At 41.1% G+C, this 16,375-nt stretch overlaps 1 protein-coding gene across 10 annotated transcripts in view; it reads right to left on the reverse strand.

Moving 5' to 3' along the window:
- BICD1 (BICD cargo adaptor 1) overlaps positions 1 to 16,375 on the reverse strand; it is a gene marked incomplete at both ends in the record, with an annotated part of 165,004 nt that overhangs the window by 35,368 nt on the left and 113,261 nt on the right. For 6 of the 10 annotated variants that reach the window (XM_082280999.1, XM_082281004.1, XM_082281002.1 and 3 more), the window contains 3 exons: positions 812 to 1,906; positions 7,740 to 8,177; positions 11,317 to 11,469. In XM_082280999.1, the coding sequence (XP_082137125.1) occupies positions 812 to 1,906; positions 7,740 to 8,177; positions 11,317 to 11,469 (1,686 nt within the window). Of the gene's footprint in view, positions 1 to 811; positions 1,907 to 7,739; positions 8,211 to 11,316; positions 11,470 to 16,375 lie in introns of all 10 variants that reach the window. The other 4 variants (XM_082281005.1, XM_082281006.1, XM_082281008.1 and 1 more) reach the window with 4 other exon arrangements.

Raw genomic sequence — 16,375 nt, forward strand, 5'->3', positions numbered from 1 at the left:
GAAATCCCATCACTGTCACCAGCTAATAGTGTGCCAAGCTGTTAACCAGTATTCGAGCCCCCACGTGGTGATCACTGCACTGTTTTCAGATGAGAAAAGTGCCTGGAGACCTAGAACAATGACACTGCCGCTGCAGCCTTTTGCATTCAGATTAATTTTGGGCAAAAGGAGATGCATCAAAGTAAATAAAACTATTTGCATGGGGTTTTTTTGGTTTTTTTACAGTGTTTTCAGAGCTGGAATCTAATGGACGCAATGGGCTTGGTAGATATATACTATGCACAGAAAATTGACAGTACTCTTGAAAAACATAGCATTAAGATGGATTTCTTTTGGCATTTGATATCAAGTACTATAATTTTCGGCTTCTTTTCATTGGTGAAACATCAAAAATAAAACGGCTTGTTGAATTTCTCTTAAGATTTGAAAAAATTCAAAATAATGACTTGAGGTTTTTATTCTCTTAAATAGAACAGCACACCACTGAGAGCCTCTCCAGGTATGTTGTATTTTGTTTTCCAACCCTGATAACCTTAATCAGTCTGTGATAAGACCAGCAACATGCCTGGGCAGTAGCTCGTCCCTGGCCACACCTCTGCTGAGTGAATGGTGGGAAATGCTGACAAAAACAGAACTAAACTGCTTAAAGAGGAGGCTGGGAAGGGAGGGAACAAAGGTGTGCCCTTGCTGTGATTGAGTGAGAGGCTAAATAACCTGTGAGTAAAACCTCTCCTCCAAAATACCCCTGGGAAAGCTTGTAAGCGACCTGTAAAAATAACAGACTTTCCTGAGTGCTTTATGAGCACCTTACCTGCTTGTTGGCTTTCAGCACTGCTCTCAGGGTCGCGATCTGCTCTCGCTTTGTGCTCAGGAGCGATTTCAGCTTCAGGATCTCTTCCATTAAGGCCTCCTTGTCTTTGTCGATCATGGGCGCCAGCTCGCGGGCCGCGGCCCGCTGGCGCGACAGCTGCAGCGACCGATCCACAGCCTTCTGCAAGTGCTTGATTTGGTCCCTTATTATGGCATTGAGGTTGTAGATGTTCATAGGCTCTTTGCGGATGTCACTGGTGTCAGAGACAGGGGAGGAAGGAGGGGCTGTGATGACAGGAGAAATGGAAGGTGTTTTTGTTGGGCTCTGTTCCTTGCCGGGCTCTGTGGCCTCTTTCGTCACCTGCTCGGTCGGGGTCCTGGCTTCTACAGGCGATGCCACCCCCCGCCTGGCGAGTCGTGGGGAAAGGAGACCTTGAGGGTCATCCGGTCCCTTCAGGCTCCCGCTGCGGGTGACTCTGCTCTGCCTGTAATAGTCCAACATGACCCTGTTTGGCGTCTCGTTGTTGCACAGGCAGACGTGGTGGTACAGCTGAGCCAGCTCCTCACTAAACGTCACCAGCTCGTCCTGGGCAGTGTTGAGGGTATTATGGTTTTCATTTGCTATGCTTGCCATCCTTTGTAACTCCTTTTCCATGTGGACCATTTTTTCCTGGCTTTCCTTGGTCGACTTCTCCAGGTTTATCACCTGCTCATCATACGTCTGGATTCTGCTCTCATACTTGGCCTTCTCTTCGGTATAATTTTCCACATACTTATTATATTTCTCCTTTAAGGCTTTGATTTCTGCTTTAAGGTCTATGACCTCAGTAACAGCTACTTTGTATTTACATTCCAGGATCTCCAAGCCATTGATATCCACTTCATAATCATGTGCTTCCTCGCCAGAATCTCGGCCCTTCTCACAGTCAAGCTCAACTTTCAGCTCCTTGTTGCTCTGCAGCCCCCTCATGGCATTGACGTGCTCCGTGAGCCTGTGGACGCGCTCGTGCTGCTCTGTCAGGGCTCCCTTGGTGTGCTCCAGCTGCGTCTGAGACTCCTGGAGGTTGGCCAGGAGAATGGCCTTCTCTCGCTCCACCTGCAACAGAGTCAGAGTGAAAAACCCAGGATGGATCCCATCCTACCCATGCTGAACACCAAACTCTGCAGTCAGAGTTATCTCCTTCCACTCCACCACTGCATGCAGCTTGAGGGCTTCCGAGAGATTTTAGCCATATACACCTAAACCATAAAATTAATTTATAGAGAGCTGTGTAACTCAGAGATTTTGGAAGTCCCAGCCTCTGTTACAACTTCCAATATCACTAGGTCACAATTTTACATGCTGCCCACTGAAGAGTTACCAAGTGTCCAAGCACTGTCTCATCAGCTAGAGTGATGATCCATGATTTACTAGGAGATACGTTCCCTGAACACAGCAACTGCATCACTGTCAACTGTAAGCCATTTCTCAGTGGAGTCTGAATTTATATTTCCCATTAACAGTTCTACCAGTCTTTCACAATATCCATTTATATCTTTGAACTGTTGCACGCTTCCATTAAGGCAAATACAGTAAAAAAACTACACTAGCTGTGTACATTTCCACAGATTAAATAACCTACTGTAGGTGGAAATGTAACACAGATCAGGACACTGAGCACATGCAACTCCCAGGAGTACCCATCCCCAGCACTTATCTGTAAGCAAAATCCATCTGTTTAAATTCAAGCCAGGAAAAGCAGGGCTTGCGGTGTAACTAACAACCAGCTGCTTGTGACCTAGTAAGTGTCTTTCCAAATATCCACAGAGAAATGTGGATTGAACAACAGAAGACGTCATGAAGGGCACCTCTAGAAGTTTTAATGCACAGCAATTTTAAAGCAAGTGAACATGACAAACAAGTTTAATCTGCTCAGGTATTTGCTACTCATGATAACATCCCTGAAAGATTTCCACTTCAAGTTTTAAGTGTAATGCTCCAACTTTTTCCTGTGTCTTTGCCTGTTCTGAGGTGTGAATTAGGAAGCAGAGGAAGGCTTACAGAGATAGGATCCTTGTTCCTTTCCTGGCTTTTACAATAGGACCCTAAGCCTACCAGGTTTACTGCTCTTTTCTCCCCCTGTTGCCCTATCTCAGCACACGCAGTAAAAATGGCACTTCCCTTGATGAGTGGTGGCATTACTAATTCTGAGAATTCAAAGCTTTCAGTTCTGAAAATTCTTTAAAAACAGAAAAAAAAAAAAAAAACAAACACAAACTTTCCTTCCCTATCAGTAGTCTGTGGAAGAGAATCAAATTAGCCACCATGAATCTTAGCAAAGGATAAAAAAAGCCTTTGAGAAACTGGGAAGGTATTAATGCCATCTCACAAAATGTTCTAAGAAGTGCTTCAAACTCTTGTTTCCTCTTAACCAGGCTTTTGAGCAGTGGCTGCTGCTCAGAAGTACTAAGACATTAGAGCATACATTGATCCCTTGGTTTTACAGAGAGGCTCTCAAAATGTGGCCTCCATTAGGATCTGCAATCGATTGCAGGCAGAAACTGCACAAATAAAAATAGAAGCCATGATAAAAGCATCTGAAAAAAACAGCATACTTTTCTTGTATACAGGGGACTGATGCCTTAAGAATTAAAAAAACCAGGGACAAACCTCATCCTTATTTTATGATCCAGGAAGAATCTATCTCTTTAGATATGAAGTGTTCCATTTTTGGCACTACCTAGTCTGTGCAGAAGAGGACAGCCAAGAATCACAAGGATTTTGGTATCCTCCTCCATTTTTTGTTCCCCTCTTGCTGTCCCAGTATGTTTGCCACCCTAATTGTTGCTCACCCCCCCATATCACTCAACCACCACTCCGGTTGAGAAAATCCAAAATAGGGCAAACTTGCCTTTTGTCAAGTGCATCTTCTTAAAAGGTGACCACTTTCTACAGATCTCTTGGTCAGGCCTGTCCTGGGGACCCTCAGAGATCAACCCAGCAGGAGTCCCTTCACCAGCTTTCCTCTTTTTTTCATCAAGCTGCCTGCCCTAGGTCTGCTCTCCCTGGAAACCTTCAGCTGAACTCCAGTTGTTACCACTTGGTATTGCAGGCTTCAGTGCTACTTACACTGCCCTCATCAGATGATGAAGGTATTTATTCCTTCAGGCTGGTAATGTGAGCTATGCACAAGCATTAAAAATCTGTGTTTTGGCTAATTTAAAGGACCATCTCACCTTATAGAGAGAAATTGTACTGATAATAAAGAACCACATATTACAGGCAGTTGGTTTATTAAAGTGTATGGGTCCACTGTGGGCATGTTCCCACCAAAGAAGACAATTCACTGCAGATTGCACTCGTGTAAAAATAAATATTTATTTTTAACAATATTTATCGATAATAAAGCCTTTCCTCTGAGAAAACACCTGTGTGTTAAAGCAGCACAGTGCTTCAGTGACTGCTTAAATTAATAAGACAGAATTGATCCTGCAGGACTACTGATCTGAACCATTATACCCTATCATGAAGAAAAACTGTAGCATGGCTAATTTGGATCTTGATGATAATTTCTCTTCTGAACATAAATGTGTTCTGGAAACATAATCCTTTCAAATAAAAAGAACTCTTTCCAGAGAAAACATTTTAAACTTTTGAAACCCATATATCAAATTGCACAGCAGGCAAAAGGAAATACACAGACCTACTCAATTTTATTCATTCTGGACCAGCAATAATGGATTAAGCTAATCCCCTTCTGTTTAAAACCATAAATACATGCTCCTAGTGCCAAGGGAAAAACCCCAAAGCTCCAGCTCATTCCTGAGCACACCTTTTGCATATTAATGACTCTGCTGTTCCCAAATATGGTAATGATATTTCTTCTTCTAGACAAAACTATATTCTTCTTTCCACCACAGCAAACTTATGGCAATTCCAGGTATTTTTCAGCCCAGTTGGTGCATTTTTTTGACATTGAAATTGGTAGCTGCAGTAAGGATTTTTATCATTCATTTAGAATGAAAATAAAAACAATTCAAAAGTAGCTGTACCTGTTTTGCAATGCATCCTTCCCTTCAAAGATTTCAGCTTGAGGAGATTTTCTTCCCAATTTGCATCTATAGTTTGCAATTATTGAAACCAATTTTACAATAGTTATTTATCTCCTCACCTTTTTCTTTTTTTAAACATCATCAGAATTTCAAGGAACAATTCCTGGGGGAGACTGGAACAAATTAACAGGAGAACTCATCTCAAGAACCCTGAATCTCAGCTATAGCACATTTGTCACAGAGTACAAGGCAGCTGAAGAAGAGTGTCAGAAACTAAGCTGCAGAACTTTTTCTTTTTCTTCCTTTTTTAAGAGAACTTAATCTAAGTTTTCCAAACATGATATTAGCCTCAGAAAAGGGGAACGTATGACCATGGGAAGAAAAGGAGTCCTAGGCTTCGAAGATGATATAGAAAATTCTTTCCACTGGACAACAAACAGGAAGGAAGAGTGCAAAGCCCTGAGCTTTTCCAAGAAAATCTCAGAATACAAAAATTTTCAGCAAGACATTTGTTACACAGCAGATATACGAATGGAAAGGAAATAGTTGCAATTAAATCTCTCTCCTAGGGACCAGCACAACTCATGGAGCAGCAGCATCCAAAAGCTGTAGAGGGAATTCTATTTGTCGTACTGTTTCAGTGAAGTCTTCTTTTTGAGACTGAGGAGCAAAAACAATTTGCTAGACACACTTACAAAATGGCAAATCTGAAGTTTACCTTTCTCCTAAAAAGGAACCTGCTGTCCTATAGACATGAAAATAGTTCCCAAAAAAACAGTCAGTTCCTTCAGAAACTCTGTCCTAGTGCAGCCTCTTCAGAGGAAACAGGAGGCACTCATACCAAATACTGAATGAACACCACATGGCAAAGACACCATACAGGAAATTAAATTCCGATTTTGCTGATGATTTACCTTTTGCCAGCTTTTAAACCTGAATAAGTCTCCCATCTACCACATGCAAAACTTTTTGGAGGAATTTTTCACATTTAATTTGTATGACCCAAATTTAATTTGTGTGACATGAACTGATGTAACTCAACAGAGAAGGTAGTCCCTTTGTAAAAAGTGCACATCAGCATTTTGCAGTGAGTCTTTACAGTAGCTAAAGAAATCAGGCTTTCACTGAGGTCTAGTCTGTCTTTTTAAACCATAAACCTTTAACAGGATGTAAATGCCAAGCAGTGGTGGCCGCTATTGGCACAGGTGTGCTGGGGCCCAGCACCAAAAAATGCTATGACCAAAAATAGTTATAGTTTCTTTTTAAGGGTCCTAAGATTGTTCCTAGTGACTGCGAGAAGGCTGTCTCTTTGTTTAAGAGATATAAAATAAATTTTTAAGCCAGAGAAGATAATTACAGTATCTTTCAAGTAGAAGTTTGCTAACTCATCATACTCAGTATTTAATTTAATAAAATCAAGAAAAAGCATACCCAAAGCAGTCCTTTTTTTTTTTCATTTCTAAGCAACTTTCATTCCAAATTCATGCTGCATGTATTTTATTGTAAATTATGGTTTAAAATACTTACAGTGTATTTCAAAATGTGAAAATTTAAAAGCATTTCTTTTGAAACTGTGTTTTAAAATTTTTAACATTGTCTCTCTGAATCAAATTAGAAGCTGCATATAATGTATATTTGCACATATTATATATATATACATGTATATGTACTTACAGGTGCATATTTGTATACATACATACAAAATATATACTGTGTATATTTTAAAACTGGAAAAGTTTAACAGAATTTTTCATGTAAATAAAATTCTAAGTTTCGTGCTTTCACACTTAAGTGATGTGTGCTTTGTATCAAAGTTATTGGTGCAAAGCACTAGATGTCATCCGTGTTCACCATGTCACAGCTCAGACCAAAACTTGCCACAGTGAGTTTGGCAATGAAGTAAATAAAACAATTAACTCTTCAGCAAATAGGACAGACCACATAGGGGTTTGTTGTTCTCTAGCAAGCACTGAAAACCGGTTTTGCTCTACTTCACTTCCAAACCACCGTGTACATTTTAAGCAGTAAAGGGCTCACATTTACTCTCTTTAGAAGAGGTGCTTTTCAGAAGCCTGAAGCTAGAAAATGCTGGATGTTTCCTTGACAGTGCCAAAACCTTTCAAGCTGCTGTGGCAGACGAGATGCTCAACAGCTTGGGCAGCAGGACCCTTTCTCTGCGTGGCACTGCACCCCTTCTGAGATGATGTCAACAGCTTGAGTTTTTATCTGGCTCGCATCCCAGGCTCCTGTTCTGGCTGGGCATGGATGAACAGAGAACAAACGCTGGCTGTGCCGTCCCGAAGCACGCCCTGCAGCCCGCGCATCCGCCGGGACTGCCAGCGGGACAAGGGCGCTCTGTGACAGCCCACACGCCACATGCTCCCAGTGCACGGCTGTTAAGTGGAGCGCTCCTCTCCTTTTGTTCTCTCCTGAACGCGTGCCAAATCTTGCTCGAGCTGAATTTAATAGCAAAAACTCCTTCGGACTTGCAAGAGAGCGTAATCAAGTCTGTACACACGAGTATTTTAATGGGGTTTTTTCCAGATAGCTTTAGTCATATCGAAGAATACCTTATTTCACTTGCAATTTCAGGGACATTTACCGTTATCAAAGCAGGAGAAAAAAGAATCTAACCTTCTGCAACCCCAGCATCTACATCCCTTTCTCCCCTTTGCACTAAATATCTGCTCAGGTCACACCGACTTTTGTGCAGACAGATACTCTGTTTGCTAGGGATATTTCTAGCAAAACCTGGATATGAAGAAACACCAAAGCAGAAGTCTGGAAAATGGACATATGTGGTCAAAAACATCACTGGGAATGATCACTTCAAAACTGGCACGAGGGTTCATAGGATGTGTGCCTAAACACTCCAGGACATTAAATTCAGCCCTTACCTGCATGAGTTGCTGCTTCAGTTTCTGTATCTCTGATATGTTGAGCTCACTGAAGAGGTCAGAGACGGGGTGCAGAGATTCTCCTTTCCTACTCGTGGGGGTTCTGTAGTCACCGTTGAGTTTCACAAGAGGCCCATGGATGTGTCCGTTCATTTTGTCGTCATTGTTGGGCTCACCCCCATCCTCTGAAAACTTCAACCCATCTACTGATATATTAATATGGTTATTATACATACTATCATTGAGGTTGATATACTGGGAGAGTTCCTTTCTCAGATTGTTCTTTTGCTCTCTTTCATTTTTTAAAGTTTCCAGAGCTTCCTCCAGCTGATGCTCAGCAATCTCCTTCAGCCGGATGGCATCTTCTAGCTGGCTATTAAGCAACACTGTCTCCTCCTCAAATCGTTTAATCTCATGCTTTAAGCCTTCGTATTCAACCTGAATTAGACAAGACAAAGAACATTCATAATACTAAAACTTGAGTTGTGAAAACCTGCCATTTATCAGCCCTATTGAGATAGGTGTTAGAGAAACTACGGTTTGGAATACCAGACATTGCCTACAGCTGCAAAGAAATGACCCAAAAAAGAGTGCAAGTGGAGCTCACTCTGTTAAATACTCCAGTGTTCACTTTTTCAGCATGTGAGAATCAAGAATTAGAAAACCTCTTTCTGAATAACTTATGACAAACAGTGTAATTCCATGGGAAGAAGGCTGTTTATTAGCAGATGTCCTGGTAACAGATTTACTCTGAATTGCCATAAGCAATGTTGGTATATCACGGTATTTATAGATCTTAGGTTCATATAGCCTGATTTATGATTTGCACATATTCTGAAGATGACTTCATATCTCATTTCTTACTAGATGTAAAGTCACTCAGGCGTAGATACTCCCAAGTATCTTGGTAGTTTTCAAAAATATGGATGGAAGGTACAAAACCAGTAGAAGAGCCTCGGCTCTCTTCTCTGTATATTACAAGGCTCTCCATTGTCCCAGAGGCATTTAGTTTTAAAAATTAAACAAGAATCTATTTGTACAATCAGTTTAAACTCTAAGATGCCCCAAAATTGTTAGAGATTTTTAAACCACCAGAAAAATGCAGCAAACAGCTCATTCAGCCCCCCACAGTCCTCGGACTGCGTGTAGGGACGTCCTCCTGGAGCACACAGGAACCTGGTGCTCCTACCACAGTGCCTGGAGTGTGTCCCAGTGACACCCCTTGACAGCACTGGAGGGACTCACTGGTCTGTCCTTCTCAGAGGGCAGCTCCCTGCCCCACACCAAGGTGTGGTATTTTATCAAGGTGTATATGGGCATTGTGAGCTGAGCTAAGCAGCATCTTCCTCTCTGTCCTTTAAAGGCAGCTCCCTTGTTCAGTCCTCTCCATTTCACCTGACAAGAAACAAAGCCTGGAAAAACCCAGCCTAGCTCCAAACCAGTTGATCAGCAATAGCTAGAGAGGGCAGCAGATCCCCACTGCAGAATGTTTCCCCTTTGCTCTTCTTCCTCATCTTCCTTTTCACTGTTGGAAAACCCCACGGCAATGAAAAGGAAGAGCTTCGTTAGTAAAGGTCTGTGTCCACACTCAACCAGCACTCCTGGTAAAAATGATGACACTTTGATTTTTTAAATTTAATTCCCATCATGTTAGTCATCTGCATCTTAATTTCCAAATGGAAAAAAAAAAATCTCAGTATCAGGTGAAATAATTTAATAGCTGGGTGAAAGAGGGGAAAAAATACTGAATTTTCATGCTTCCATAAGAAGCCCCAATTTTTTGCAGTTGAGGCTTTTCTAATTCAAACACATTACTAACTGCAATCTTAAGGCATTGTATAGAATTTTTTTATATTTGATATATATGGATTTTTAATCAAACTAAAATAAGGTTCTGGCAAAAATAAAAATATCCACCATTCCTATTGAAGGAGAATATTTATCAACCTGTCAAAAGTCTTCAACTCATAAACCTTTAGAAAGGCAATCTTAAAAACCAAAGCACTAATCTTCAAACCCAGAAACTGGAAAAATATCAAACAACAAAGTTCCAAAGTCATATTGGGCATTTTTAAATAGAAAAGGAAAATCCATGAGAGTTTCAAATCTACACTTGGCAATTTAGTATCTTTGCTTACTGGAGGAACAGGTCCATCTGGAAAAATTATGAAATGCAGTCAAGTAGCTATGTTTATAACTTAAGGACATGAAAATAAGACAAACCAAACAAAACAACCACTACTTTTTCAATTTTAAATCCATATAAAACCTAGAGGTCTATATCTCTATGGTTACCTTCTCATAGACTCTTACTTCAAAAAGCTACAAAAAACCTCAACATGTAGATAATGACATTTTAGCACCAAGACTTACAACATACAGTTTTGTAAATTCAAGCATTAAAGTATAAAATGCTCTTAAAATTTTATCTTGTAGATTAAAGTACTTTTAGGAACCACAAGTACATGGATCTGTGATGCAAAATGACTGATTTTTAGAGCCATTCAAAATGTGGCAATGTTTTTTCTCTCCACAGACTGTTGGCATTTGGTTTCAGTAAGAATGAATTATTATGACAAATATAAACACTTGCAAACAGATTTCATTTTCAGGGGAAACTAGGACAGTCCATAGAGAGGTCACATACTTCCTGAAAATGTGAAAATGTCTCCTACGAGGTTGATGAGGAAAAAAATCCATGCCTCAAAGGAGGAATTTTCTGGCTAGGTAAATAACTCTCACAACAGAGATGATCTGCTGTAAATTCAGTTTCAGGAGTGTGAAAGACTAGGCACCTTCATAAATAAAGAAATTATGCACCCATTTCCAGTACCTGTGTATTCCCTGTGGCACAGCTCTGTTGTTTTAAGTGTTTCAATTACACTTGTGCTAGAGCAGTAAAAAAGCAGTATAAGAGAGCTGAAATAGCACCACTTATTCCTGCAGGAATAAGGCAGCTTTGTTCCAGGGCTGCCATCAGAAACTTTGACAAGGCTGGCTCTTCCACAGAAGCCCCAAGTGCACCAGGCAATAGGTCAGGACACAACCAGGGGCTGCAGTGCAGAGCTGTGACCCTCTGAGAGCAGGTGAAGAGAGGGTGTTACAGAGTGCAATGTTACGATGGTCTGGACAGCACCAAAAAGGCAGGAAGTGTTACACCGTCTAACCTGGATGTTTAAACTTTGATCACCACAAGTTAACTCTTCTGACAGGAGACCAAATGTCTTTTGCTCACTTTAAAGGACAACTAGCCACTGGACACCGAGCTCCTAAGGAACAGGAAAAGCATGAAGCAAAAATATGCAACTCTATCTCTTTTAATAATTCCTCTGTGCTTACATAGTTCTGCAATGACATATTCCACCAGAATTTTTCAAAACTGAAGTAAGGGCCTCCCCATATTTCAAAAATGGCCAGTAACACCATTTTAGGGTAAGTGATCAGCAAAAACCCAACTGAAAAAAACCCCAAGCATACAAAGAAAATTCTATCAAAGTGCTGTGCAGGATCACATTATGGAAATTGGAGAAAACAGTGCCAGTTTACAGTACAGTGCCTTGAATCTTTCGATGCTTACTTGATTTTGTTTCAGTGTGGACACCAGTTTCTGTAAAGTGATGTTTTCTTCTTCCAGCTCAGTGTAGTCCTGCAGCAGTCTCGCCTCTCGAAACTTGTATTCTCGAATCTCATCTTTCATTCGTATCCTCTGCAGTTCCACCATCTCGTTATTCTGCCAGGAGAAAACACAAGTACATCACCATTCGTGCTCAGCCACTTTAATGCTCAACACTGCCTTTAGAAAAGGCCAGACACAAATTAATCCTGAAACAGAAGTGATTTAACAGTGCACATCAAAATAACATCACTTATTAATTTGAGGCCAAGCAATAATTTCAGGGGGGTGCTGGCAATGCAGAAATAAGAACATCTGATACAGAAGCCTGATTAAAACAGTTTCAAGATTAGATGCTTACTGAAATGGAAACCTTGGCAAGGCTTTAGCATATCTCATTAATTTCATTGCTCTACAATAGAGCAGGATTTAAATAAAATTACCACCTGTTTTCCACTGAAGGATGCATTTTACATTCATATAGAAAAGCAGTGAGTACTGACATCTGTTCTCCAAAGACATCTGCTAGGGAGCAAGGTGCACTCACATTTGTATCTGCAGGCACTGGAGAGGCTCACAGACGGGCACAGGGTGGACAGCACTTGTCAAAAGCCTGACAAACGCCTGGCTGTGCTGAGCAGGATCACACCCAGCACTTCGGGAACACACAAGGTCACAATTTTATTTTTCCCATTAGTACATACAGTACCCAGACAGCCTTATGAGAGAGAACATGAGGGATCAGTTTCACCAAAAATCAATTCCAGCTCTGAGTTTGACATCAAGGGTCAGGTTATTCTGGAAAGACTCTACTGGCATAACCACAATGTAAAAGGCACTACAGGAAGACAGAGTTAACACACAGCTGGAAGAGAACAGCGACCAATACAGCTGGTTGGCAGGAACAACCTCCTGCCCTACTTTGAAGAGAAGTCTGCATTTGTCTGATTAATAGAAATGGGCATGGTAAATCACATCTCCTTTCCTGCAGGAGGATCCTGAGCATTGCCACAGCAGCTGGTGGAGAGACCTTATTGATGGGGCAGAGCCCCCTCGCTGCTGGGATGTCAGAGAGAGCACACCAGGGAAGCAGTAATGAGTTTCTGTAAAAGATTCCAGTGTGGAGGGGGGCAACCACTGGCCTGATAGCTACCTGAAAAAAAGTCAAATGTTCAAGCAGAAACTGTAGTCAGGGAGCTCTAAATCAATCAATCTGTACCACTCACCCTCTGGTACATGAAGGATAAAACCCCACATCCTGAATTAAGGATAAACAGAACTTCGCTTAGCATCTAGGTTAAATAATTACAAAACCCCTTGAGAAGAACTTCACAAAATATGAAAAAAAAAATTTTGATGCAAGACTCTACAGAAGTGTTTTTAAAAATGAAAACTTTTTGTTAGAGAAAACTAAAAAACATCACCCTCCTCCTAGCAGCTAATTAAGAAGAAATAAAGAAACTACCTAATTTCTTAACCAAAAACAACTGAAAATATTCCCAGTGGAAGAAGAGTCACAGAGCACCAGATAAAAGTAACTCTGTGTATATTCCTGCATCCATCACTGCCTAATCAACCTCTGAGCAAACTGTAATAACAGCATCACAGATGATTTCAAACGGTGAAGGCATTTTATACCCCCCAGGCTGCCTTTATACCTTTAGCTTCTGCCAGCACATTCCCTGCTATGGCAGGGTGTGAGTATGTGTGCCAGTCTGAGACAGTATGGGGACAACACCAGGTGCACAACTCTGCCATGTCAAGGATAATTAAGCAGCTCTGCAACTCTCCCAGTGTTTGAGGATGATCAGCCCGGGGAATGAGCTGGCTGACATGCATCCAATGCTCACAGGAGCCTGGGAGAGGGTGCATCCTAACAGGATCCCAGAGGAGCTCTGCTCAGCAAGCCATTCCCAGCAGCGCTGCCTGCACCTCACTGGGGTGAAACCAGCAGCAGCAACAGCCAGGACAGATCTACTCATGATACAAACTGCCTCTGCCAACAACACTGCTGAGGGAAAGGAAGGCCTCCCCAAAAGGCCAGGCTGGATGGGGCTTTGAGCACCCTGCTCTAGCAGAAGGTGTCCCTGTTCATGGTGGGGGGTTGGAACTAGGTGATCTTTAATGTCCTTTTTAACTCAATCCACTTTCTGATTCCGTCATTCTAAAAGGGGAGAATAAAAAAGGTAGCCAGAAATGGAGGACATGAACAAGGAATTTTTACAGCATCCTGATATAGCATTTCCCTGATAGAGTACAAGGCAGGGTCATTTGAAAAAGCCTTGAAAATGAATTCTGTAAGATGTGAGTATTCCTTTGTCTCCCCTGTCATTGCAAACTGCAACAGAAAACATGAGCTATCACCTCACTGGAGCGCACCACCATTTCTTCAAGAGAGATACCACATTTCTTCAGCATTTATAACTGCTGCTTCCTACGTAATCTTAGAGATATAAACAGAACCATCTATCGTTCTCCTCTTCTTACACACAGAGAAACTCTTTCTGCAGCACAGCCTCTATTTGTCCTTACTCATGGCATTTCATCAAGGAAGAAACAGCAGGAAAAAGGAAGACTTGCCAGTTGGAGAAGCAGTGCTCAGGCAGGCAGCCCATGTGCCATGCCTGCCTGAGCACTGCCTGCCACCCTTCCCCTGGCCAGGGCCAAGGCCTCTTACTGGCAGCGATCCCACTGCTCAGACACAGGGGCAAAACCAACTCAGCACATCACAGAATATGGCATCAACTTTTCAAAGCAATATAAAATGTATGTTTTGTCACTGCAAACGCCCAGGAGTTACTCTCCATGCTCCAGATCTCTCCTCCTACAAACATCTGCATTCTGCTGGCAAACACCCAGCTGAAAGGCAAAGTGCTATAGTGCTCTCCATGCTTGCCAGGAAAGCCAGTGATTCCACTCCACAGGCCCAAAACCCAGTGTTACTGAGGTTTACAAATGAGTAGCCACAGGACATGTGGAGGGCTATTCTGCTTTCCCTTATATAAGACCTCTATGTATTTTCTGGAAGTGAACTAGTCCTGAACCTATTAAAAAAAAAAACAAAACAAAACGTGTTGAGTTTATTCTCTTTTACTGTTGGTATGAAGGATATATTCATTTTCACCAAATGCTTTAATTAAATATATTATCTTCTCACAATCTTATTGTTATTTTGAACTATTTAAAATACATATTTCTTTAGCAAAATATCTGCAGTTATAGAGGAGAGATCTTCCTGTACTTATACAGTGGCAGTAAGAGGCAATTTTTTTTATTTGGTGGACTTGTATGAAAAGAATATGAGAGGACTCAAAAACATAAGGCAAAAAGATTTTGCCAGCAGGGCAGTTATCTACATGAGCCACTAGAGGACAATGTGACCCAAATTATTAGTCAAGTAATTTGTAATTAAACTTTACTACTCATCCAGCAGTGAACTTGCAGGACAAAGCAATTGAGCCAGATGCTTTTACTAGGGCACTGCCCTCGGGACGTTTTACATTCCCAGAGAGAATTCCCCTATGAACTATGGTCTGGATCTGCAGAAACCAAATTAATCCAAGAGGTGGAGCTGATGACACACGAGCAAAGTTTTAATGGCTGAAAACGACTTTCAATCCCAGCCACCAGCTGAACATGGTGCAACGGCTTTAATGGATTGGTGCCAAAGAAGAAGGAAAAGGCCTTTCAGTGGAACTATAGAAAACAAGAGAGTCCTTGTCAGCATTGCATCTCATTATACATGAGCACTAATTGTGGAAGATGTCAGCCCCACAGCACCTCTAATGAATGTACACATAACGGAGCAGACCATGGCAAATGAAAAACAGGAGGCTCAGTCGAGACAAAGTCTGTCCAGGTCACCTATTTACTGGTACCTCGATATAGTTTCAGAATTGTAATATATGAAAGGTGAAAGACATCTCTAGGTTTTGCAGAGGTGAGGACCATGACTGTGTACTACCAGCCATCAATCCTGACAGGTCTCTGAGCATCAGTGGAATATTAAACAATAGAAGGTTGTACTTCTTAGCAAATTAAATGTAATATATATTAATATATATTGTTAAATTTTGATACAGCACAGACTTTTAAAATGCTGTATTTTATATGCTACATGCAGAGCAGGTTGTATTAAGTGTGTGTGGATCCATTGCAATACATTGTGTAATATCAAAAATTGCAAGTGAGAAGGCACTTCAAAATGAAGGAATGGAAATTGCTAATGTTGAACACTATGAAAAAATACACAATTTTCATGTGGAACACTCCCAAGTACTGCCCTAGGAAGGCACCTGTTATGCTCCTGTGGCCTATCAATTTACCTAAAGAAAGTGAAGGGACCCCTAAAGCTGGGTACTCTCATCTCTGAGGTGAGAAGTGAATTCCAGTGGCTTCTGGTTTCCCGAACTGTGAACAAACAAACTGAATTTCTTGGAAAGTGGCAGTGTTTTGAAGCCTTCTTTTTAAAGTGAATGCAGTCCCATTAACTAATTTGGTTGCCCCCTATGTTGGAGTACATAAAGGAGGGGTTTTTTATTTCTGTATTTTGTCTACTGCTTTTTATCCCCCCCAAAAATTGTGGAACTAGTGTTTGGGCTTTTTCCATACATTCTGTTCAAACAAATGTTCATTAAGAGATTTCAGATCCTTACTGCAGCAAAACATACTATTTTGCACACTGAAAAACAGCCTTACAAATCATCAATTATACGCCCCAAACTACCCAGACTAAATCCCTAATTATATGTTGGAATATGCAAGCCATAGCATGATGCTGTGCATAACTTTTCAATTTTCATAACTCACAAGAGAGCAAGAGAACAATGATAAAATTGTCTACTTCCAATTTAATGGCACTGTTTTATAGGTGATGCAGGATAAAATCCCATTCGATCTGACAACAGTGTTATTGCAGTAGTAGTAAATCGAATATAAAAGAAAGCTTATGCTCAGCCTAAGATCCATGATCTTGTGTGTTTGTTGACAAGTCTCACTGTAAATTTGTATGTCATATTTACTT

Source organism: Coloeus monedula (assembly GCF_965178545.1).
Source record: "Coloeus monedula genome assembly, chromosome: 4".
NCBI lineage: Eukaryota > Metazoa > Chordata > Aves > Passeriformes > Corvidae > Coloeus > Coloeus monedula.